The sequence below is a fragment of the Epargyreus clarus genome, unplaced genomic scaffold (assembly GCF_041222505.1).
Source record: "Epargyreus clarus isolate Ecla_fem2 unplaced genomic scaffold, WU_Ecla_fem_2.2 ptg000019l, whole genome shotgun sequence".
In the NCBI taxonomy this organism is placed as follows: Eukaryota; Metazoa; Arthropoda; class Insecta; order Lepidoptera; family Hesperiidae; genus Epargyreus; species Epargyreus clarus.
In genome coordinates, this window is record NW_027332227.1 from 14,988,858 (window position 1) to 15,014,201 (window position 25,344).

General features: G+C 36.0%; 1 protein-coding gene across 3 annotated transcripts in view; it reads right to left on the reverse strand.

The window, feature by feature from the left end:
* Positions 1-1,660: 1,660 nt before the first annotated feature.
* LOC140749970 (terminal nucleotidyltransferase 5C) overlaps positions 1,661-25,344 on the reverse strand; it is a 289,265-nt gene continuing 265,581 nt past the window's right edge. For all 3 annotated transcript variants that reach the window (XM_073083240.1, XM_073083241.1, XM_073083242.1), the window contains 2 exons: positions 5,429-6,378; positions 1,661-4,767 (listed from right to left, as the gene is read on the reverse strand). In XM_073083240.1, coding sequence (XP_072939341.1) covers positions 4,494-4,767; positions 5,429-6,378 — 1,224 coding nt within the window. In that variant the 3' untranslated portion in view covers positions 1,661-4,493. The remainder of the gene's footprint in view (positions 4,768-5,428; positions 6,379-25,344) is intronic.

The following is a 25,344-nucleotide window of genomic DNA, read 5'->3' on the forward strand; positions in this document are numbered from 1 at the left end:
AAGCACACAAGCGCCATGACCATTGCTCAAAAATAGAATTAAAAATTAACAATTAAAATAAGGCTAGCTGAAAACTGATGGTAACTATAGAAAAATAAAACCTTAAACTATATGTATTGCAATGTCTCTCTGTAAAACACTTCGTACTTAAAACATCAAGATCATAAATTGGAAGCGTTGTCACAAAATCTGGAAGAGCTGTTTAGGCCAAGTTACTGATTCATAATAAAACCTCGACTAGGCATCTTGTCAAGTCTAAATATCCAAGTAAAATTATTTGCCATGTTTGTACATATTTAAACAGTTCATAGAGAAAATATCGAAATTTATAGTGACTAGCTATGAATCAACATTAATCTTAAGCTTTGGAGGCTAAACTATCTAATTATGTACTTTAATATGTTCCGTTATCGCTAATAATATAACCATCTACGATTAACTTTATAAACATTTCATAACCAATACAACAAGTTATGTATACGATTATTAAAATATACTTTAAAACACATAGCTAGTCAAGATAAATTCTCATTCAATGCGTAAGTACCGCCAAAAGAGGGTAGTCGCAAAATACACTCATCGGACTTTAAGTTTATAAGGAGGTAGTTCTTAACCACAGATTGAGTGTCCAAATAGACTTTAATACCAAAACAAATTATACATTACATCGGCGCACGCAACATCTCCCGCTAAGAATACATTCTGATCTGTTTTCTCAAGCACACTAACGTCCCTAATTAATAATCAATCTATCAATGTTTAGACTACTAAAGATGTAAATTTGACATTTTCTTCATACTAGACATTGTTCAATTTCGATCTTAAGTAGTTAAAAATTGATTGATTAATTAATAATGACGTAAAAGGAGTATACTTTCAAGTTTCATGTCCGTCAATCGGCATTAGACCATCTAAAATCAGTGTCTAAAGCTAAATGAATGCAACTTGATTCGTTGGCATGGCTGTCAGTTATTTTTGTCTGATGCATTACCAGAAATATCAAGTCTATTTGGGCACTTTATCTGTGTTCTTAACAGATTATTTATATGCCAATATATTTCAATATAGAACAATAGGACTTACTGTACCAACAAACCCACACAACAAACAATACTTGGAGATCTTACAAATATAGATATGGCAAAAGCTCTATTCGTTCTAAGATTTAATTCGTAGATACTAGATAGGATTTTGGTGCGACCATTTTGAATTTAGAAAGAGATAGTAACGCCATTTTTTTTGTAGGAGTAAAAGAGACAACACTAATCTCCTAGTTTCGTTCAATATGTCACATGTCAAGAATCATTCGCTAGAATCTACGTTTTAAAATCTTTTAATCATTTATTCAATACTTAATAGATAATTAACTAGATAAGTATAGGAATTTAAAGAGTGGAAATATACATCTTGTTGTTTAAAACTTGGTACAGTAAGTCCTCGTAAGATTTAAGGAAGTAGACATCAAAACATTCTTCGAAAAGACCACAAGTTACAACTTATAGCCTAAGAACCGGCTGCATGATATCTAAATTTACCTGTTTTTTAATGAAAATACATTTTATTGATGGTTGCGTCGGTATTATTATTGAAGTTATGATTAATTTGTAACACCGAATAAATTTATTATAATTTAAACATGTTTTATTGAAAATAGTTTCCCCATATGTTGAAGGTTAAGCTAATGTGACAGTATTTCTATTTTGATAATAACTTCGCTATAAAACATGCTTTTATTAAAAATCAGATAAAAGTAGAAACCACTCAGTCGGCTCTCGTACTATAAAGCGACTGTCTCGATATAGCGACTAATTCTAGTGATAATAATTTTACATTCATTCTTATTTAAAATGGAATATAGTTTAAGTCCGTTAGCTACATTATGTACTTCATTTATTTCTAAGTACAGACAAACAACAACTATGGTTAACTATGGTATGTATAATTTAGATTATTTTAATGTATTTGTGCTGCATTCCGCCCATACAGAAAGCATACCAATTTATTATGTATACTTAGTTTTATCTGATAATGTCTTAATCCTTACTGCTATAACAATTGAGATAGAAAAACGGAGAATTGGGAAGTTTACTTTGCTATGTATAAAGTTTTAATAAAGTCAAGTTTAAAAGCTTCAGTTTATTTCTCAGTCAAGAACAGTAACATTCGTTTATATTACCAAAGATATAGCATATGTCTAGATTCGCAATCGAGCTCGCAATCAAAAAGTGTTGTAAAAATTTTAATCTAATTTGGCACTTCCTGCAATAACTTATCTGTGGTTTATCAATGTCACATACAGATAATATCGTGTATGTACACGGCTGCGTTTACGCACACATTCGTTTAAAAGCAAGTCATTTTTGGGCATGTTTTGTAGCCGAGTAAATCTAGACATATGCAATTTTTAGTTTATTTTATGGGTAGAAAGCAGCGACACCACAAAACATGTCTTAAGCGCATCTAGAACAAAATGGGTAACATATTGCCAAATTAAAATTCCCAATAAAATTTCAAGAGGCTAATAAAAATGAGATCTAAAATTTTGGTTCGATAGTGAGCAAGTTGAAAATTCGTTCATAAAATCGTTCATTGTACCGAAGTTTAAATTAAGAAGAGGATTGTACTTGACACTTCGGATAAACACAGCTTACAAGAAAACACTAGTATAACCTTTAATACGCATTGGCAATTACATTAAACTTTCAGTATTGGCCGGACACTGTTTACACCATCAGGCCCCATATACCTACAGACATTGAGCGTGTCCTACACGGGCCATGACAGACAAAAATATATTTTCTATACAACATTCTGACAGGCACGGCCCGTGCCTACGCCGCTGTTACTATTGATATACATACCTATATACGTCAATATAATGTATGTAAGGACACGTGTCTGACACGTTCTATGTCTGTAGATTTAAATGAACCTTCATTCGTATAACTATATCGTTAAAATACAACAATATTAATATATCTCTCTATTGAATTTAACTACATAATAATGTTATGTAATAGTATTTACCGACAACATTACGTTAACTCTACAACAAGTAAATCACATTTTTTTTCATACCTACTACTGTTTTATTGAGACTTTTAAAAATTAAACAAAACGTTCCCTAAGTACACTGTTACTATGACTTCACTACTTGTAAACGTTCTTAAAATATTCATTATATGGTGTTTATTAATAAAAGAGTCAACTTTAATATTGTACACACCTTAGTATATATTTTTTTTGTGTTTTTATATTTTTTCTTGATTATATTTATCTTAATTTGTTACTTCGCACGCCAAGCCGTATACAATACTAGAGCTATCACGAACGATAAATGTATACATACAATCTTTCAGGTTAATAAATACAATAGTAAAATAGCTTTTTATATCCCACATTAAGATATGGGACCTTTCTCCGACCTCTGCGCTCGGCACCGGTCCCCGCGTCGGCTAGTTGTTCACGATCACAAATATTCGTTTAATAGTTATATGATAAAACGGAATTATTCGCGTTTTGAAGGCCATTCGACAGGGCCGGATTTGTTTCTATAATATTTTCCGGCATTTTGTCTTTTCACGCGTCTAAAGTGAGAACGTACGAATTATTGATTTCAATCTAATTATCTTGTCCCGGTATTTCTCAAATCATCTCACTGCGGTATTCGTTCCGTGGAATCAACGGAGAGAGACATGCCACTAAATTATGGAGACAAATTTTACATACAAAGCTTAAAAATAACTAACTAGTCTTTTTATAGGCAGACCATCGACTCGGGCTTACTTCCTAACGTCGCGTCCATCGTCACGTGAAAAATAATTTTCGTACTGCTAACATATTAACTTATCAACACGAAAGGAGTACGACTAGAAATTACCTCCACGCATTGATTATCCTTAGCCGGTTATATGCTTCCATCGTTCTTATACACCTAGATAATTAGTGTTTTGAATAAAATAATTGGCAAATTGAAGAATTGCAGCGTGTGAGTTAATAGGGGCTCGCTCAGCCTTCAGTGCGGTGCGTCGGCTCCGCGTCGCGTCGCACTCGGGGGCGCTCGGGCCCGCTCGGGCGCACTCGGGTGCGCTCGACCGCGATCGGGCCCGTTCGGGCGCACTCGGGCGCGCTCGGGCCCGCTCGGCACCCGGCGGCCGCGGAACAATCGACCAGTCGCCGCATCGCGAATTGACGAGAATTGATCATTGTCGTATGAGCAACATCGAATTGACGTAGTGTAAACCGTCTTTCCCATGCGCGAACGGCGATCGCCGACACCTTACGGCTCGACAGCTCGCTCGGGTCGCGAAAGAGTAGATCCGAGAGATAGGAAGCGCGAAGTCCTACACTATATACAATCACACTCGCATACGGGACAGCGTCGAATCATACATATACATATATCTTTTTTATCAATATTATATACATTTGGCACTAAATTCATGGTCGATCGATAAGGAAGGTAAGATCGAGTGCGCAGGGGGGCAGGCGGGTCACGCGGGGCAGAGCGCGGGCCGGCAGCAGTCGCAGCAGGCGGCGCAGGCGCAGGCGGCGCAGGCGCACGCCGCGCACACGCACACGTAGTAGCCGGCGGGCGGCAGCACGGGCAGCGCGGGCATGGCGGGCATGGCCGGCAGCAGCAGCGGCGCGCGCGCGCACAGCTCGCGGCACGCCAGCGCCTCGATCAGCGCCAGCGTCTGCCGCCGCTCGTGCCCCATCAGGCACACCGTCGACTCCCGCACCACGCCGTGCAACAGCGTCAGGTACCTGCACCGATGCCATTACGTTACGTTTAGTGAGTGTTTATATTTATCTCTCGGTTACTGCTATTTCTAGAATTGAAGGTGGTAGAACCCTTTGCGGTTCGGCTCCAGCAACACCACCGCCACACCTATTTCTACCTCATAACAGCAGTGTTGAGCGTGTTGCTGTGTTCTGGTTTGAAGGATGTGGTAAGGGAGACATACTTTTCCGAGGCGTTCCAGCTTCGTCCTCAGAGGTGGCGGCGCATCTGTGGGCGACCTCAGGTAGGAATATCTAATCCTATCTGGGGTTGATTACATATGTCCATGGGCGGCAGTAGCCAATTACCATCAGGTGGACTGCATGCTCGTCTGCTACTCCTATATTATAAAAAACTAATTTAAGTATAGGTTATTAGTAAATGTAAAGATCAGTAAATTATCAGATGTAAAGTATCAGTTCTACTTCAAATGTCGATGCGTGTAGTTACGGGAAAAACCAGTATGACAAGACGCATTAAAATGAAGGACAAAATCACACACGAATGAACGTTGTTATGAAGCAAGGTACCGTTGATACAATATTATGTAAATGTAAATGAATTTGCATTCTGACCCTTACTCAGCTCCTATAGATAATAGACTACTGTAAACTCTAGTTTGTATACAAAGCATTTGTTAATCACCTGTGTTTTAGCGTTTCCTCCTCCCGGCCCACGAAGTGGTTCCGGAGGTATGCCTCGAGCTTCGCGCGTTGCTGCCCGAGCTCCGGAAAGTCTATGAAGAATCTTGAGCACATGTAGCGCTCGAGGGTTTTGATCTTGTCCGGTCGCGCCGGTCGGTAACCCTTAGCTAGTAGCGCGCAGTACTTTAACAAGCCACCGCCGCGGATTTCTTCCGGTTGTCGTGTTGCAATCAGCTTTTCAGCTAGATGATGGAGCGCCTCGCTGAAGTCTCCATATACAGATTCGCCGACGACGGTCGGGTAGAAGTTTTCTCCGATCGGCAACTGAGCGCACTCGTGGAACGCGAGCAGCGAATCCAGAGCGATTTGGAATGAGTCGACGGAGAACTCGAACTGACGGCGCATAGTGTCGACGAATTTCAGTTCCACGGACTTGTGACCGCGGGAGTTTCCCAGTGAAATGAGCGACCAGCGGTCGCCGTCAGAGTTGACGCGCACCATTTTGGAGACGTAAGCTTCCTTGAGGCCGGCCGGCGTCGCGCGGCGACGCGGGGTCGCGGCGGGGAGGAGAGTGGAGAGATGGCCGAGGACTGCGGCTTTGACGCGATCACAGTGGCGCGCAGTCGGCAACTCCGCAGTGAAGATAAGGTCAATATCGGAGTATGGTTGCGGGCGGTCAGCCAGGACGTGGCTGGCGGCGCCGCCGTTGAGGCGCACGTCACGGACCGTGATGCCCGCGCCTCCAGTAGTCTGGGAGGCTTCGAGGCGGGCGCGAACACCCGCTACCAGTTCGCGCAGCCTCACGTGAAGAGTAGGGAAGTTGCCGCGCCCGTGTATAGCAACCACTTCATCCATCACGTCGTTCAATCGCCGCACTTGCTCGTAGCTAAGCACGGCGTGGCGCTCTCCGCCGCCACAGCCCTCTTCCGAAGAGGTGTAGCTCGACTCGCTCTGTAACAATGAAAAATACAAATAAATATATACAATCATAAACAACAGTATGGTTGAGTTCTAATCCATTACTAAAAAAGTTTATAATGAATAAACTGTAAAATTGTATATTTATTGTCTTGTATTAAAATATCCGTATCTTTTGTAGGCGAACTAGTCGTCGTCGTAAGTTAATTGACAAAAAGTTAATTAATTTCTGTAAGGGCACGCACGTTTGATGACTAATTGGAAACTCCTTTGTGACATTATACAGGAAGTGTTTATACGCCATAATAAATCAAAACAAAACAACTGCGTATCGTGCGTGTATATGTAATTCGTCAGAAATATTTTAAGCTATGATGCAATGCGTCTTAACAATTTGATAAATTGAATAAAGAGTAATGCGAACAGATCAAGGCTGTTTACAATTGTAAGAACACTAGCTGGAAAACAAGCAAATTCGGAGCTGATGTTTGCACAAACGAATTCTAAGAAATACACGGTTGGCCTTTTGTATAGCTAGATTTTTTGTAAGTTTGAAGTAGCATAGGAGCAAGTAAATCACCTGATCGTAAGTGGTCTTTACTACCTACAAACATCTGTAACTAACTATTCTTTTTATAATATAGGAGTAGCAGACGACATGGACATCTGTAATCAACCCCAGATAGGATTAGATATTCCTACTTGAAGTCGGCTCAGATGCACCGCTACCCCTGAAGACTAAGTAGGAACGCCTCGGAAAAGTATGTCTCCCTTACCACACCCTTCAAAACGGAACACAGCAGCGCCATTGCTGCTGTTAATACGTAGAAACAGGTGTGGCGGTGGTGCCGCTGGAGTCGAACTACAAAGGGTTCTACCACCTTTAAAAAAGGTGTTCTACCTGAAGCAATTCCTGAGAGTTAAGATGGTCGCCACATATTATGTAAGTCTGTCTTCCAGAAAAATACGAGTGGTGGTGATGTCCCCAGTCGAACTATACTAATTTTATCCCCATTCAAGATGAGATACAGGGATTGATATTATTACATAAAAACTAACATTTTATTTTTCAATGTAAAGCATTTTAAAGGTGAAGTATTAAGTTATAAAATATTACCTAAATATTTAGAAACAAAAAATGAAAAACAAAACATTACATCATTTAAAATTTTGTAACGCTGAATATTTTATAGACGACAAATCCACAAATAAAATGAAGCATAATAAATTAGAACCGCGGTGTACCGCCAGGTAATGCGACAAAATTATTTAATAGCTTTTTAATCGAACCTAAAATTAAATGTCTTCGAGTAAATGTCCTTCAAATCTGACGCAAACGAGTTCATAAGATTGTACGTGTCATTCCTCCGTCAAGTTCTTTCGATACATATAAAGAGCCGTGATTATTTTTGTTAGCGTTTCCGACGAAGCCAATAAAAAGTAAATTGCCTTTAAATTGATTCACAATAAAGTATTTCTTTTGTCGTAGCGATTGAATGAGAAATATATGAATTTCTGTGGACGTTATCCTGCGTTGCGTCTGACTTTGAATTTATTCAAATTGGCTATTCAAGTACGTCCCTGCTGGTTATGAGTTATTTATAAGCGAGGGCGTGAAGAATTGTTCAATAATAATATTTCTAATAATTGCAATGAAATAGATCGATTTATTATTAACACGATGTATGATGATAACATTGAATAAATAAACGAAGCGATAATGCGTATGCAAAAACTTGTGATACCTACTTTGATGAATTGTATTTAACACGATATATCAATACCTATATTTTTACGAAAAAATATTCTAGTTTAAGTAATCCAACTTACTTTTACACTTAGTACTAACTTTACACGTTTACTTTGCCTTCAGGTACCTACGATTGAAATTTTATTTGGAACTTTTTAGATGTTCACCCGATTTAGATGTCCATGTTAGAGTACAAACTGATAAAACTGATTGTTAGTAAATTAAAAAGGCGACATGCCATTATGTTATTTGACTTCTAATTCAGCATTAACCCGATGCAAATTCCAATGCAGCGCGAATACAGGCGAATAGACATGAGAACGCGAGTTAATCGGGTGTATCCACGATACTCGAGCATTGTTTGAGGTTAGCGGTTACAGCGCGAATCAAAGAATTTTCCGTACGTTCCATTGTTTACATGCTCGGCATTGTTCAGCGACTTATTCGCCAGATTGTTAGCGAGCAGAGATAAAATTGATTGACGTTTGACATATATTTTAAAACAACTTATTACCAACACGTCCGGTCTATTGCTACTTATACTTGTTCGCAAGTATCCAAAAGTCGTATTAAAAACTTGATACGATTTGCCAAAGTGTCAATGTCATTACCAATCCGACCTTGCCGCGAGCGGTTTAAATTATAAGTTAGGGATGGCGATTCTTTCCGAAAAAGATCGTTAAATCGATTCACAAAAAATCGAGGCCTAAAGAATCGATTCTCCAAAAATTGATCTTCAATCTTTTCAGCTAAAAGGGGCGAAGAGAGCTTAAAAATAGGTCATCAGGACCAAACAAGCACTGATATACTTATCCGTCAGCAAAAAATGTCTGTAGCACATTAAAACAACTTCGAAAAGATAGACTTATGAATCGATCCATTACTGGAGATTGATTAAAATAAACGATTTTTTTTAAACCCAAAAGATTGATTCTTTTAATCGATCTCAGATCACCATCCCTAACAAGCGTCTAGGCCCCGGTTTTCCCCGTCGATTTAAAGTCAATCGGTCGTCCGTTGAGGTCGAGTGCGCAACAGTACCTTGGTTTACGTAATCAAGTTCCAATATAGAGAAAGTCCTACTATATTTTATTTATACTTTATTACGAAGCCGGCGTTAAAATCGCTATTGAAGAAAACGCTGTGATTTTGCCGTGACGAATTGTAAACGGAATGAACAATATTTGCTATGAATAGTTTGTTGCCCAACTTTATATTTATTACGTTATTTTACAAAATAAATTGATATTACAATAAAATTATATAAATTACTGCCATTATACGCTCGTTCTAATATTATAATTGCGATAAGTACCAAAAAATAGATAATTTAATTTTTCCGGCTGTACAAGTTAATGTCTCAACTATAAAATTATCTCCACGGTTTTTCACTTAACGATATAGGACCCTACAAGAAAAACATAGGCTACATTTTACTTCGCAAATATTTTTGGTAAAATTTCGAGTTATTCGTGAAAATTAGAAAACAACTCGTTTTGAAATGCTTGTAGTAAGATTCATAGTTTATATTAATAGTCATATTACCATAAATAATATACCTACATATAATTGATTTTTTAAATTAAATATTATAATTAGTAGGTAATTTTCCAGGGAGAATGGCGTAATTATCTTTCGCGAAGTACTCGTAGTTATTTGCGAAATAACATAATTATTCACGATAAATAATTGAACAGAACATTAAAGTTATAACTATTTACCAACAAAAAAATAAGATACCTACTGGATTATACTGAGTAAGAAATGCTCATTATTATTTTATAACAGTCAATGTTTTAAATATCGCTTATAATTAAATAGAATTGAATAAACATTTAAAAATTATAATAATGCTCACTCTGTATTATAATTGCGATACCTATATCGTACTTGGTACAGACAAATCGACATACAAACATTAAAAAGAATGAGATGTGTAAAAAGAGTTACGTTTCCATTCATTCTTGTCCATTCAGTGTGACGTCACTGATGTAGTTCAATGGAGCAGTCTCGGTCCCACTCCACTCTCACTTTCGTCGCCAAGAGGTCGACAAACTGGGAAATGCGATAGAATTAACCAGGTCATGAATATTATTACTATTAGAACACTTTCGAAATACTTCTTTTATAATACGATTTTTCGAAATTATGTTCCCGTTAGAAATTTATTACATCCTTTAAAGGTTAAGGAAAACGTGAGGAGAAATAAATTTGAGGGTGTCAGTTAAAACTGACGCGTGTTTACGCTCGCCAGTTTGTATTAAAAATAATAGGGGAAGAATACGCTGAAACGTTTCATAGAAGATACTAATAGGCTAGTGCGTCCGGACCACTGAAATGTGTCCAATTATTAAACGCGTACGGTGCGTTTAGTGCCCGCTCGCATAGTAGTATTTCTTGAAATCCAGATTTTCCTTGTATAACTGCCTATAAAGTCTTTTGTACCGCTAGATAATATACATCATATAGATATTCACTTAAAGATTTTCGGGAAACTGCCCATTCGAATTGTAATGCAAACTGGATCGTTAATTGTGATAAAACTGTGAAGTACGTAAATTGTCATTTTAAAGTTACATCCAGAAAACTTTGATTAAGTACATTACTTACTCCGGTGGCTCGTCGACCCGAAGTGAGTCTTGGCCTCCGATACGAGAAGTCGCCATTTTTCCCGATCCCTTGCAATTTATTGCCAGTTGTGTTGTCCTAGCTCCCTAAGGTCCCTGACTGCTTCATCTTTCCAGTGAAAAGATGATTAAGTACATTGATAATTCAAATGCTGTATGATATCACATGCTTGCCTTAGAGATGCCTGTTAAAAGGCTTAGTTTAGTATGTTTGCCATAATACCTTACAGTTCCAGATTGTAGCTGTCATGAAACAAACTACCCGTTTTAAAGTTACTTCCGTGAGTTTTCCAAAAGCTGTCACCTATACTCACGCTCGGTTTTGGCCGTGTTAGGTAATAAATCAACTAACGTCGCTTGTTGCGTTCCGTTCGTTGCTTTGTTGTTTCGTTCCACACGAAATGCAAGTTCATGATCGGTATCGCGTGTGGTGATTGTACGGCCACAGTGTTAGCGGATTCATTGGGTCACAGTTTGAAGTTGGGAGATACCTATATATACTGTTTGTGCTTTGGTAATAGTTTTAAAGCGGGAGCATTTTCTGACGCAGTTATATCAGCTTTCTTAATGTACTCTTAGTATGCCTTCAGTAAATCCCCATGGCCAGCAGTGACACATAGAGTATTAGAGATATTAAAAATGTATTTTATTATCAATGTTTAGTTCCCTTAAAAGTTCAATGTAATCAATGTTTAGTTCCCTTAAAAGTTCTTGCACGTCTGTTCTATCAGATGGTTGAAAAGAAGATAGAAAGGAATGAAAAAAGTTCTATCAGAAGGTTGCGTATACTGATGTCGGAGTCACCAGTCAACAGCACCACCACTTTGGCAAAGGAAAATCTCCTGCCAGGATAGGCGACCATAATTATCTAGGCACGGCCGTAGTCCATTTGTCTCAGCACGGAGTTTGATTATTTTTTATATGTCGAGAAAACTTCAGAAGTACTAGTTGTGCCATCCCACGACGTGCGGTAAGACAAGCAAATTAAACTTTACACACTAATAGTATGGCCATGCAACAAACACTTGCGAACTATAAACTTTATTTACAAGAACAGTTCCATCGATTTAAATGCGTGTTATGTCTATGCATAGTTTAAACGCTTCATATCATAAACCTATTATAATGTAGGTACTTTGTATCTTTGTACCTTATGGCTGTTACTATTAACCACCTGTGTCTATTTGGTTTGCAAATACATTTATTTTTCTCATAATTACGTTGCCAGGTTGTTTGTTTTCTGCTCGGTATTCATAATCTATCTAATGTTTAGCTTACTAACTACTACTAACATTTGTCAATTTCTGCATACTAGAAATTTTGATGTAGTGACGACAAAATTTAGAAAGAGGGTGTTATCAAAAACATTTTAATAGAGAAATTAATAGGTATTGTAAGGTAAAAAATAAAGTAAAGTTTGTAGTAAGTAGTAGATATAGTTATGAAATAAATATTGTGAGTGTGTGTCTCTCACGCACATATAGTGTGTATATTTATTGCAATGTTTAAGATTTAATCTTTTATTGGCTTTTGAGTGTTCTAAAAAGCAATATAGTAAAATGATAGCTTTACATTTACTAAAAAACGGAATAATTAAAAACGGATAAACTAAAGGTTACCTAAGAAGTAATAAAATATTATTAGGTATTTTAACAATTTTTAAATAGAAAATATGTCTGAAAAGAGTTTCTTAGAGTAGGTACTTATTAGGAACTTAAAAGTTTGTATTTCTCTTTAATACTATATTTACTAACTATGCAATGACTTGCAAAATCTAGTAAATAAGTACATAATACCTAGGTACTATCAGGTTATCCCCATATATGTAATGTACATCTTATCTCTTACGCTGTCAACATCTAACATTATGCCTGATATTAGGTTTACGTGTGTCGTGGGTACCATGGACACACACAAAGACGAATATACAAACACCCAAATCCAAGAATAGATTTCCAAATCATTTACATATGTCTTGCCGGGGATCGAACCCGGTACTCACTACGTTTCAGGTACATTGACCTATCCACGCCGGACATCTATATTATTTCCTTCTCTAAAAATAAATAACGAAAATTTGGCTCAGCCACATACAAATTGAGATTTTACTAATTAAATATATTATTTAAATGGTATTTCCGTTAACAACTAATTGTAGTATCCACAAACTTGTTATGTATGAGGAAATTTAAGCTAAATATTGATATGTGCAAAATATGGTAGCGTTGAATATTTATATCATTTAAAGTTAATTAATATGGTAATAGGCTGATGTTGAAGTTTTTATTAATATTCATGGAGTTAGTATAAAGTGATGTAGTATGAACAAAGTTATGGCTTGGAAATGTATTCTATAGGATAAAATGTACACAGAACTGTCGTATACATTTTTTGCTTATTGCAATATAATAGGTAAAACATTTATACTGTTGCCTTTATTCTTACATTTTCAGTGGTAGAAGTATTCCTTAATAGAGTCTTTTATGAAATTGAAGCAAAAGTATGCATTCCATATAATAGTAATTGGCCAGTTTTACCGGTGGACATCTATAATCAAACTCGGATAGGTTATACTTGAGTTGGACCACATATGAGTAGCTACTACAAGTACTAAGGACAAAGTTGGAACGCGTTGTATTTTTTTTTCTTTTACAAAAACCTTCAAATCATCACACAACAGCGCTCAACATTATTGATATAAGGCAGAAATAAGTGTCGCGGTGGTGCCTTCAGTGTCCAAACACACAAGTTGCTTCAATAAAAATATTCTTTATTGAATTTGATAAATAAATTACAATTACAACGAACACTTATTACAAAATATTTTTTACCCGATTGTATAATTCAATTCATTGTAAAAGAATTTGTTTATAAATAAAGGTATTTCGAAAGAGTTTTATATCTGGAAGTAGGTTAAATTAGACGACCTTAGTGGAGATCAGGCTGTTTTTATGTTCGGGCCGTAGAAATCAGCTGTTCTGAAGGTCGCATGCCTCACGTTTTATAGGGTTGTCAAAAGACTTAATTTATAAATTCTTCAGAATATTATTAGGCAATTTGACAGGGTATTTTAGATAAAAACGATGTAAATGTAACAAAAGTTAAAAAAAAATTATACTAATAATTAAGCAGTTCAATTTTGGATTAAATACTTAATAAGCCTTAAGAAAAGATGGTAAGAACCAGATCCTTAATATTCTTAGCTACGTAAATTTATCAAAAACTATAGATATATCCTAAATTCGCATATAGAAATTAATGAATTTGTTATAATAATTATTATATTAAATATTCGTGATATTATTATTAACTATTCGTATTCAACGAAAAGATAAATATTTTTTTAAAACGACGCGCATGTTAATGTATTTTCAATATTAAACCAACAACTTATTTCATCATTATTTTCTACTCAATGTACCAAGGTTACACATTTATTGCATCAGTAAATAAGAATTAGAAAGAGGCAACCCTATTATTCAAGTTGTTTACAAAGTGAACATTCATAAACAGTAAAAAATGTAAAACTAATTAGAATAATATGTAGTGAACTTATAGTTATCCATTACTATATTTTAAATTATATAGATATACTTAATGGTGCTCTTATTATGGTCCCACTGCTGGGATCAGTGCTTTTCACTGCTGGGAAAGGTCTGGAGCATACTCTACACTACTCTTATATGGCCTGGGGAGCAAAACGTTTAAAAAAATCAGATATATTGAAACCACACCTAAGATCCATCTTTGTCCAGTTGGACCTTGTCGGAAGGTCTAACCACTGATAGTTTAACATGTTCCAAAGGATCCAAACCCTGGACCAGAATTAGAACTTCAAACCACCGAGCTATCTCAGTCTTATCTCAGATTAAAAGAGCTAAAGTAGGTAATGTTTTTCAAACAAACACTCAGAATGGAATTGCGCCAGACGAATCGATTTATTTTATTTATTCTTTTGATTGACTCCTCGAGAGTTAGTCAACAGTTTACGTTGCTTTTGAGATACTTTCAACCTTTATTACTTAGTAATAAGGGTTACATGACATCGTGAAGTAGATCAAGTACTACGCAGTTTAATAGCCCTTTATATCAAATGAAAGCTGTTTGTCCGTTCATTCGAGCATCACATAAATACTGAGGTAATTTTAGTCTAGGTTATGAGTCTGAAAGCGTATAAGCGTATAATTTTAAAAATTGGTACATCGAAGTCAAGTCGGCACGTCGAACCGGCAAGTCGAAGACGTAAGTTAGTATGATCTAAATATAAAAGCTCAAGAAACAATCAAACCTGATGGTCAGTTTTAAAGGTGTACTACCTTCGAGATCCGACACTGTAAACAACAACGCCACACCTATTTCTATCTTATAATAGTATTTTCTTGTTTCCTGTTCTGATGGGCGTGGTAAGGCAGAGAAACTTATAAGAGACTTCCCAACTTAGTAAACAAAGGCAGCTTTAGCTTCTGTAGTTGATCTCAGACAGGACTTTAATCCCATCTGTTATCCATAACAGATTTCCATAGGCGGCAGAATTATCATGTGGCATGTCCGCTTGCTACTTCAAAATAACAAAAAAAACTTTTTTTTATAATATAAGAGTAGCAGACGAGAATGCAGTCCACCTGATGGTAAGTGGCTACTGCCGCCCATGGACATTTGTAATCAACCCCAGATAGGATTAGATATTCCTACCTGAGGTCGGTCACAGATGCGCCGCTACCCCTGAGAACTAAGCTGGAACGCCTCAGAAAAGTCTGTCTCCCTTACCACACCCTTCAAACCGGAACACAGCAGCGCCTAACACTGCTGCTATTAGGTGCAAAAAAAAATCTTGCAGAAGCAAACAAGTTCTGGTCAGTTATATGGAGAAGGATTTCCGCAATACATCAATGAGTCAATAAGGATGTTAATTTGTGACGGTCACGGTTGTTGAGAGAAAAGAAAAAACTATTTGTTGCTTGCAAGCCAGATCCGTTTTCTATGTACATAATATGCGAAACATGTTATTATGGTTAGTTAGAGTTATTTTGATTAGTTACTGGAGATAAATATTATATAGGTAAGAAAAATGTTACCAGACAAATAGTTACCTACCTACTCGTATTATGAATATGATTAATAAAAAAATACTTAACAAAAGCGGACAATTTAAAATGAAAATAAATATTTTCATAACATAACAAAGACGGACAATTTAAAATGAAAATAAATATTTTCATAACATAACAAAAACGGACAATTTAAAATGAAAATAAATATTTTCATTTTAAAAAGAAGGTGGTAGAACCCCTTTGTGGTTCGACTCCGGCGGCACCACCGCCACACCTATTCTGTTAAGCGCTACTGTGTTCTGGTTTGAGGATGGTAAGGGGACATACTTTTCTAAGGGGTTCCAGCTTAGACCTCAGGGGTAGCGGCGCATCTATAGCCGACCTCAGGTAGGTATATGTAATCCTATCTGGGGGTGATTACAGATGTATATGGGCGGCAGTAGCCACTTAGTATTAGGTGGACTGCATGCCCGTCTGCTACTCCTACATTATAAAAAATAATGATTTGTGATTTAGGTTGAAGGGAGTTTATAAATATATAATTAAAAATAACTCTGCTACGAAGGTGAAAAAACTTAATTTGAAACTATTATGTTGTGATATAATTACGTCACTAAGAATATGTTTATAACTAGCAATTATTATAAAAAGCAATTATTATAATTATTAAATTATAAAATATATGCTTAAAATATAGCTATATGGTCACTTCTACAATTTAGACGAATCCTACGACACCTCATCTTATATATAAAATTCTCGTGTCACAATGTTAGTTACCGTACTCCTCCGAAACGGCTTTACCGATTTTCACCAAATTTTATATGCATATTCAGTAGTCTGAGAATCGGCTACTATCTTTTTTTTACCCCTAAGTGATAAGGATTGTTCACCCTTAACATTTTTTTATTTATATGGTAACACAACGTTTACCTGGTCAGGTAGTAATATATTAAATCTGTCAAACCTTTTGGGCTGTAGGGTGTGACGAAGTATGAGACATGGGTATGTATTAAATAAATACGCTCGCAAAACATTACCCTCTATAGTCGGGGAATAATAACGTTTGACTACGCAATGTAACTATTATTTACTATTTACGATTCCAATATTATTTACTTATCAAGCAATTAGTATAACACCTGTTTAAATAAAGTTATCTACTTGTTAAATAAAAAACATTACTTGTTTTGCTGTTTTCTGTAACGAACAAAAACATTTGCATTTAATTAATATGTAAATTTCATAAATTAAAACCTGTTCGTGTGAGTTCTTTAACTTTTATTTGTAAATATAATAAACGTATATATGTATATATTAAATAAGTATATAAATTTTTAAAATTGGAAAATGAGTACGCAGTCAATCTAATTGTTAGTGGCCACCGTAATAAACATCCTTAATCAATCTCAGATAGGATTGGAGTCTTATCTAAGGTTGAATATAGATGAGAAACTTGAGGACTAAGGAAGGCATAACATAAACGCCGACATAAAGATATAAAGGAAATTTATGAAATTGGCCCTCCGAGCCGGATTTACAGATTTCATACATATTCGAAGCATCTTATCAAGTTCATTAGGGTAGCATTGTTTTTGGTCACGTTGATAAAGGCTAAGTGCAGTTGACAAAACATTTCTCCTTATCGTTATCACCTGTTATCAATGCAAGCGACCCGTAAATCCAATAAACATAATCGAATGTTTACGAAACTTTAAATTACGTGAGATAAAGTTTATAGAAATTTTGGAAGTACACGTGACAAATACGCAGTCATTTTTTATTATGTGAATAGATATTGAATTAATTTCGCTTCTTTCTGTTACTAAGTCAATTTTATGGATATTTTTAATAAACCTGGTGCCTTGAAGGCAATCTTATAACGTAACCTTATATTATTACCTTACATAAAATTTAAGCAGCAATTGGGCATGCAGACCAACTGATGGTAAGTAGCCACTGCCGACTATAGACTTTTGTAAACAACTGAAAAACTTATGATTTAGAAGGATCTGAGTCCTTCCTGACTTCTACCATAGATGCAATGCCATCCTTGGGTTCCTCGAGAAAGCCTCGAGCAACTGTCTCTCCTTAACAAGACCCTTAAATCCAGAATATTGCAGAAAATGTGTCGAATATAAGTCAGAAAAGGAAAGGCATTTTATAAGATACTATATAGGCCGTGGTTCTCTAAAATAGTGTTTACTTTCGTCTTAAATAATTCTAGGCGTCTGTTAGGAAATAGGCTACGGTATTCTGCCACTCAAATTACTCAATTTACAATAACATCTATCGTCACTTCCCACACAAATAGATTGGCTTCATGGACCGGTTTCAAATATTCCATACATTGTCCGCTGAATGTTATGTAGGGCTAACTGTAGTCTGGTTTCGTTCGAATAAATAAAAATTAAAAGTAGTATTCATAGTAGAAGTATTTTTTATTCAGCCTTTAGTCAATGTATTATCATTTTTTACTTGGTCTTTATGTATGTTATGAAGAGTAAGTTTGGTAGGGTCAAGCTTTTCATAAGACCTCCAGAAAGGTTTAAAAACTATCCAAAGATGATCACCAAGATCGACGATTTAACATATGACCACCAAAATATACTACCACATGTATACCCCCTTTACTCATTCAATTGCCGACAGTGGCCGCCGTTTCTTATCTTTTCAGATCATTTACTATCTATACAATTCATGGACATTTAGGCTAGGTAATTACACATTTTACGCGCAACAGTGATAGCCTAGTGGTTAAAAAACACGGCCTCTTAATCGAGGGGTCCGAGGTTCAAATCCCAGGCACGCACCTCTGACTTTTAGTGCCCAAACAAGTTAGAGTTAGACAAAGTTATGTGCGTATTAGAAATTCATTATCACTTGCTTAAACGGTGAATGAAAAAAAAGTTTTCAAAGGTAAGTGAAGTCTACCAATACGCACCTGGCCAGCGCTTTGGACTATGGCCTAATCCTTCTGAGAGGAGACCCGTGCCCAGCAGTGGGACAGTAATGGGTTGATGATGATGATGATGATCAATTACACATTTGAAAGAAAAAGATCTAAGACTAAAAATATTGAATAACTGGCATCCCTTGTGTAATGTTACAAAGTCTTACAGAATTGTCCACTACGACAATACGTAACTATGTTCCTTATTTCCATTGTCTAAACACTACTTTTCAGTTTGTCCACGTAACTATTTGCTGACGTGTACATGTACATTTTGGCGCCAACTGTACTGAAACCCACAAATTACTATTGAGGTAGGACAAACTGATTTACTGCTAACGATATTTTCTGAATATCGTTTTCGCTTAGATATTGTGGGATTCTACTAAATTTATAGCAATACTATCAAATAGTCTTATTGAAAACGGTATATATGCTTTAAAATTTATAGCTACTACCGTTCACAGATTTATGTTATCAACCTTAGATAGGATGTAGGCCTCCAATGCACTAGTTGTTCATTCCTCAACCACAGACGAGCAGCCCTTTAGGGCTTAGTCGAAACGACTTGCGTAACCATCTATTCCTTACCACATTCTTGAAACCATAACCCAGCAAGCAGCGTTTAACAGAAATAGTTTTGGCGGTAGTACCCTTGGAGTACGAATTATGAAGTGTTTACTTAAAAATCGTAACATACAACCGGCGCTTTGTCGGCGCTCATTTTTCTCATAAGCTATGCGAACTTTAGATTTGACTCCTGTCCTATCTGAGGGCAAAGACAAATAAATAAAACCTTCATAATGTTATTAGATGTCATTATGATTACACATAGATACCTAAACATTTGAAATCAAAAGTAAAGTATATGCTATACCTACTATACAATGATGCATAAATATAACAAATTGCGCATTATTTTCGCGGTCGACGAATTGTGATTATCTAAGATAACGTTGCTGATAATTATGTAAATTAAGAATATCACTCACTTTCGTTATCTCTAATTACTTAAAGAATTGCTTATAAATAAATAAATGATGTTGAACGAAAATCAGACAATGTTTTAATTTGCCTGGGAGTCAATTATGCAGGTCTTACAGGCAGGGTTATGGAGACGATTTCTAGCAAGATATCTAATGAATCTAGATTGTCGTTCTGGGTCTGGGTGTTTTGTATTATATAATCTTATATATCAAATTCTCCTGTCACAATGTTAGTACCGTACTCCTCCGAAACGGCTTTACCGATTTTCACCAAATTTAATGCATTTTTATATGCATATTCAGTAGGTCTGAGAATCGGCTTCTATCTATTTTTCATACCCCTAAGTGATAAAGGTTGTTCACCCATAACATTTTTTTAATTATGTGGCAACACAACGTTTGCCGGGGTCAGCTAGTATACCATAAATCCTCATCATATCCATAATCATCATCATATCCAAAACAGGAATACCATCGCGGAGCTATGGACTATTCATAGAATTAATAATATAGGGTTATGAATATGAATGAAGAAAGCCTTAAAATTACTTTAGAAGAGAGGGTAAATTAGTCATTATCAAAATATATTTATTTTAATACGACTATAAAATTTTTGGAACGTGTAAAAGTAAATATAGGAAAGTTTTGTGTGCTACCAAAAGAATGGCTTATTATGCTCACGATCGTATATTGAAATAAAATGTAAATTTCTATAGTGTAGTGTAATCGGTCACCACAAAACATCTGTTTAACCCACCGACGTCAGCCCCTATTTGAATAACAATTCGTTTGGACGTCAATGTATCGACACAATACCGGACTATGCACTCAAAGTACGTATTAAAATTCATTTTCATTTATTAAGTAAAAGAAAAAGACTTTTTTCTTTTCGATGTGTTTTTCTATATCGAAAAGAAAATGTCTTTATTTTAGGAAATCAATTTAAAATATCATAATGTGACATACAACTTAAAAACGTAGAATTTAGTAGGATTATAGTTCTTTCTAACTTCTACCACAGATGTCATCTTTGGGGACATTAAAAAGCAGCAAGTAGCTGTACCTCCTTAACAAGAAATACCCTTCAATCCAGAATAGAACAGAAAATAACTACAAGATACTTTTGACCAGGTAAACTGATGACTTGAAGTGCCGATAACTGCTGGATTCAGAGGTTTCAAGACCCGTCGAAGTAGCACAGGTCAAGCTAAACCAATATGTAGCAATTGGCCATCAGACGCTTATAAATAGACAGATAGTTCTTATAAATTACCACATCGTGTAATACCTATGAAACAATTAATTAATTTATAAATGCGATGCGAAAAAGCAACGACGTGTTTTCATCGTGTCGTATGGCTCTTAACTTTGTTGCAATCATTGAAATGATAGAAAATGGGTTTGTTTTTTTCTAACCGGATTTAATTATCAACTGATTTTTTGATTTGACTTTTGCTGAGGTTTAGATGACTTTGTCTTGACTTATTTACTAATGGAAGTACTAAACTACGTACAGCTAGCCCGATTGAAAATGGTCACTATCGAGAGACTTTAAACAAGAACAGTATGAAACTCATGTAACAAGGCAGACATGTAGATGTAGCGATGATGCAGCACTATCAAACGGAGATATCAAGATTTATCAAACGGTGCTAATGGTCTACAACTAGTTTTACTACTCGCAAAAGTTACGTAAACCCTTGTAAAGAAACGTGATCATTAGATACAGCAGATTTTTTACATCTTTGTAAACATCGTAAAGACAGTATAACGATGTGTCCGTATTTACATAAGATATGCCGTTTAGTTTTTATCTCGTATTTATCGCATAATGTCCGAAGAACTTATCACGATCGGCGGAAAGTGGAATAAAACAGGACTTTCCATTGATAATGTGTTTGTTTTTATGAACGTTTATCAAAGTGGTAAAGATAACAATTGTTTGGCGATGAATGTAGAACAGGAGTCGACAACAATTGGCTTAAGGTGAAAAACATCACGCGTGGATTCAAAGCCAACATTGAGGTCGCCACAATAGCGACTGCGATGGTCACGACTTGCGGTCGCTCTGCCTACCTCAAGGCTCTCCGCTGTTTACGATTTTATTCCACTTAATTATAATTCAGACGAATCTAACCTGAACTCGTCAAGATAGGTAAATTTACAGGATTATGTAAAGATGATTTACGAAAAGTTGTTTCCCTTTAATATTAATATTTTAGTCGGTTTAAGTTGGAAATCCGGAGAATTTTATCTTGCTTAATTATTAAGTAAAAAGATCAAGATGATATAAAACTGAGTGTAATTACGAATCCGTATAAATGTAGCTTAAATTTACATTAAATTACTCCATGCCCAGATAGGCAATCAATACCAACTTTTTCAAGATTATAGATTAAGTGATCGTGCAATTATGTCCTGTAATAAAAACACGAAACATGACCATCCTGCAGCCGTTTCGACATAGGTAGATTACTTCGATATAGTCAACATTAATTAATGGACAGCTAATGACTTGTCGAAAATGAAATCGCCGGTAAAATACGACACAGACTTGCTAAATGTTCTAACACGATATCTGATGACTATGAATACACAATGAATATTTATAGCATATCGAATGCTCGATCGCTTCACGCTCGACGCACCCGAATATCATCGATTCGAAACGACAATCTGCATTCCTAGGAACCAACAAAATGGCGCCAGCTATCCGTTAAAAGTTCGAAGCGACCTTGGGAATGTAGCGCGATCGTGATCACACGTTTTTAAACAACAATACGACTATCCGAATCATTATGTAACTGTTTCTTTAAATCGGATATCCGCAATTAAGGCCGGCATTTAAGCGTAAGTATTTATTTGTCTTATTCCACAACTTTAAAAGATGCTTTCGATTTCAACATAGATTGCATTAGCATTCACTCGACAGACGCCGACTGGAATACAGATGAGAAAGGTCAGTTTCTGTTTCATATTTCTGAACGTTGAAGCGTGCCCTACCTGAATTTAAAAATAGAACGACGGAAAACGTTTCGGTCCAATTAATATGAGGAGTCGAATAATAATAGGACGGGTGACATTTAAAAAACGAAATGATTACCGCGCCCGACGTTAAATAGAACAATGCGCAACCGGAATGTTTTAAGTGGACGGATCGTAAGTTACGTTTCTTTATACGCTAGTCGCAACCCACATCTAGACGAGTGGCGTACTTTCGATTTCGTGAGGCCGGTAATTAGCATGGCCTCGGCATACGTGCGCTGCGTAACACGGAACGGAACTAGCCGGGCGCTCGCGGGATCCGTCGCGTTCGGCCGATACCGTGCCGCGGCGGGAAGGAATCCATTTTCACTTTCTTTTAAATTATATGAGCATCGGCTAAATTCGAATAGGCTGATTAATATTACGGACGGTGTCGGGTTTGCATCAGACGGAGGCGAAATCGATCGACGAATTTTAGGTATAACAATTTATGCAAATTAAGTTGACATAACATTTTGAGGACTAGCGACGCCGGTCACCGGGCGGATACCTTTTGATTTTAGTTGCCAGTGATAAATTGTGTTCTTTGTTTACTCGGGTCTGTCTGGAGAATGATTGTACGAGCGTTGTCTAAGAACATTACGTTCACGTTTCTCGGATGACAGGACAGGTTTGGAACAGACTGCACTTAGTATCGCAAGGGGGCACTTTGCTTAACCACACTTCGCAATATTAATCATATTTCCTGCATATCGTAACCAATAATAACTGATTTACCTACGTTACATCAAATCAATACTTGTAAATGTCACTCGTGCGGCCCACGAAAAAAAAAGCCGCTCTTTATTCTTTTTTTATAACCTTTTATATTGTGATACAAAATTCAAGGTCTGTTTTTATACGAGAAAAGTTGAACCGATTACATTCCGGTTTCTGTGCCGATTGACCATGTATGCGAGTGTCATAAAATATTGTTACCTATTCTTTAGACCCATTGTGAGAAAATCCTTATACGTCCGATATTGTATCACGATCGTATTTATAGAGACAGCTACAAAGTAAACAGATACGTGACACTATAATATAAAATATATATTTTCATAACTATATTTATACATCTTTATTTTTTACATAAAAAAACAAAATGAAATGGAGCAAAAAACTTCTTATTAATCTCTTTGACCTTATATTACAATGTTGTCCACTTAGTAACGACACATTCTCCAAAAGCAATTACTGATTAAGTAAAGCAAAGAAAACATGTTTTTATATCTTTATTTACGTGAACTTCAACTTATTTAATAAATTGTTTATGTGAAATTTATTGTTGTGTTATCAGCGCAATACTGTGTTTATAACTCCGGTGTCTTGGAAAAATATCATTTTGTTTTAAATTAACCATTAAAATTAACACTAACAACAAAAAAAAATGGACTGAATAATTCAAGATTGAAAGTAAAAATAAAATCCTTGGAAAATGCGTCATTAAACGATTTTAAATATAAAAAATATAAATATTTTTTCTGCTGGCGACAAATCAACAGCTTAATTATAATGGCTGAATGATCCGGTTGTCGATGTCACTAACCTGCCAGTTCGGATTTATTTTTCAAACAGACATGGCGGCCGTGTCACGGTCAGTGCATCACAGATAACGATTGTTAGCGCTGATCTCGCTGATTGCGAAAAAAAACAGTGTCAATATAAATTCAGTATTCAAATCGTTTGCCTTTTTGGCTTTTTTGGCGATTACATCATTTAATTTCCATACGAACAGATGTCATTTTTATTTCTTTTTTTTATTCACCCGCGCGCGGGAATTCCAGCTATACTTTTTATCTGTTCACACTGTTGTTAGGTGTTATTTGTTTAGCGTTTTGTATTTGGAATTCCTTTGAAATTGTTATTTATCACGTATTTAACGTACTGATGTTAATTTTTGAGTTTGATTTTGATTTTAATGTTTAATCAAAGCGTAAGGTGCGTATAATGCAGTATTGGCATATCGGTTGGCCGTGACCGGGTTCGAGCAAAGAGTGTTCAGAAAATTTCAATAGATAAGGATGTTGATAAAATTCCTTTTGGATGGCGTAATTTCATGACATTTATGGTTGTGCATATGATTGTAGTCATAGATGCATTTGATTATGGGATGATCTCAATCCCAACCTAATTTATGCCAATAATTTAAATACAACTCATAAGTCTCATATTAAATACACAAATACTGAAATAATAATGTCAAAATCCATCTTTCGATATTTACCTGTCGGGAAGTGAACCTGGGATATTTGGCCACTGTGGCACTAGGGTCCTTACATAAAGTGCTTAACTGCTAAAATACAAATCTCCACTTATCTAAGAATCATACATTACAGTAATTGTATTTGCTGGCATATTTACGATATAAACCGGAGAAGATAAATAAAATCCATGCGCTTTATATCGCTTTGTTTAATCGTATCAAATATTATCGGCTTTGCCCATTATCTATATTGCTAAAGTTTGCAAATATCTCACGTTTTAAGATAATGCATTTGGTCTTTATATATTGTATTATATTTTTACGTAACACTATAAGTGAATGACCATTTAGTTCTAGGCATTTCAGCTTAGTTATCTAGAGTAGCAATATATTTGTGGCTGA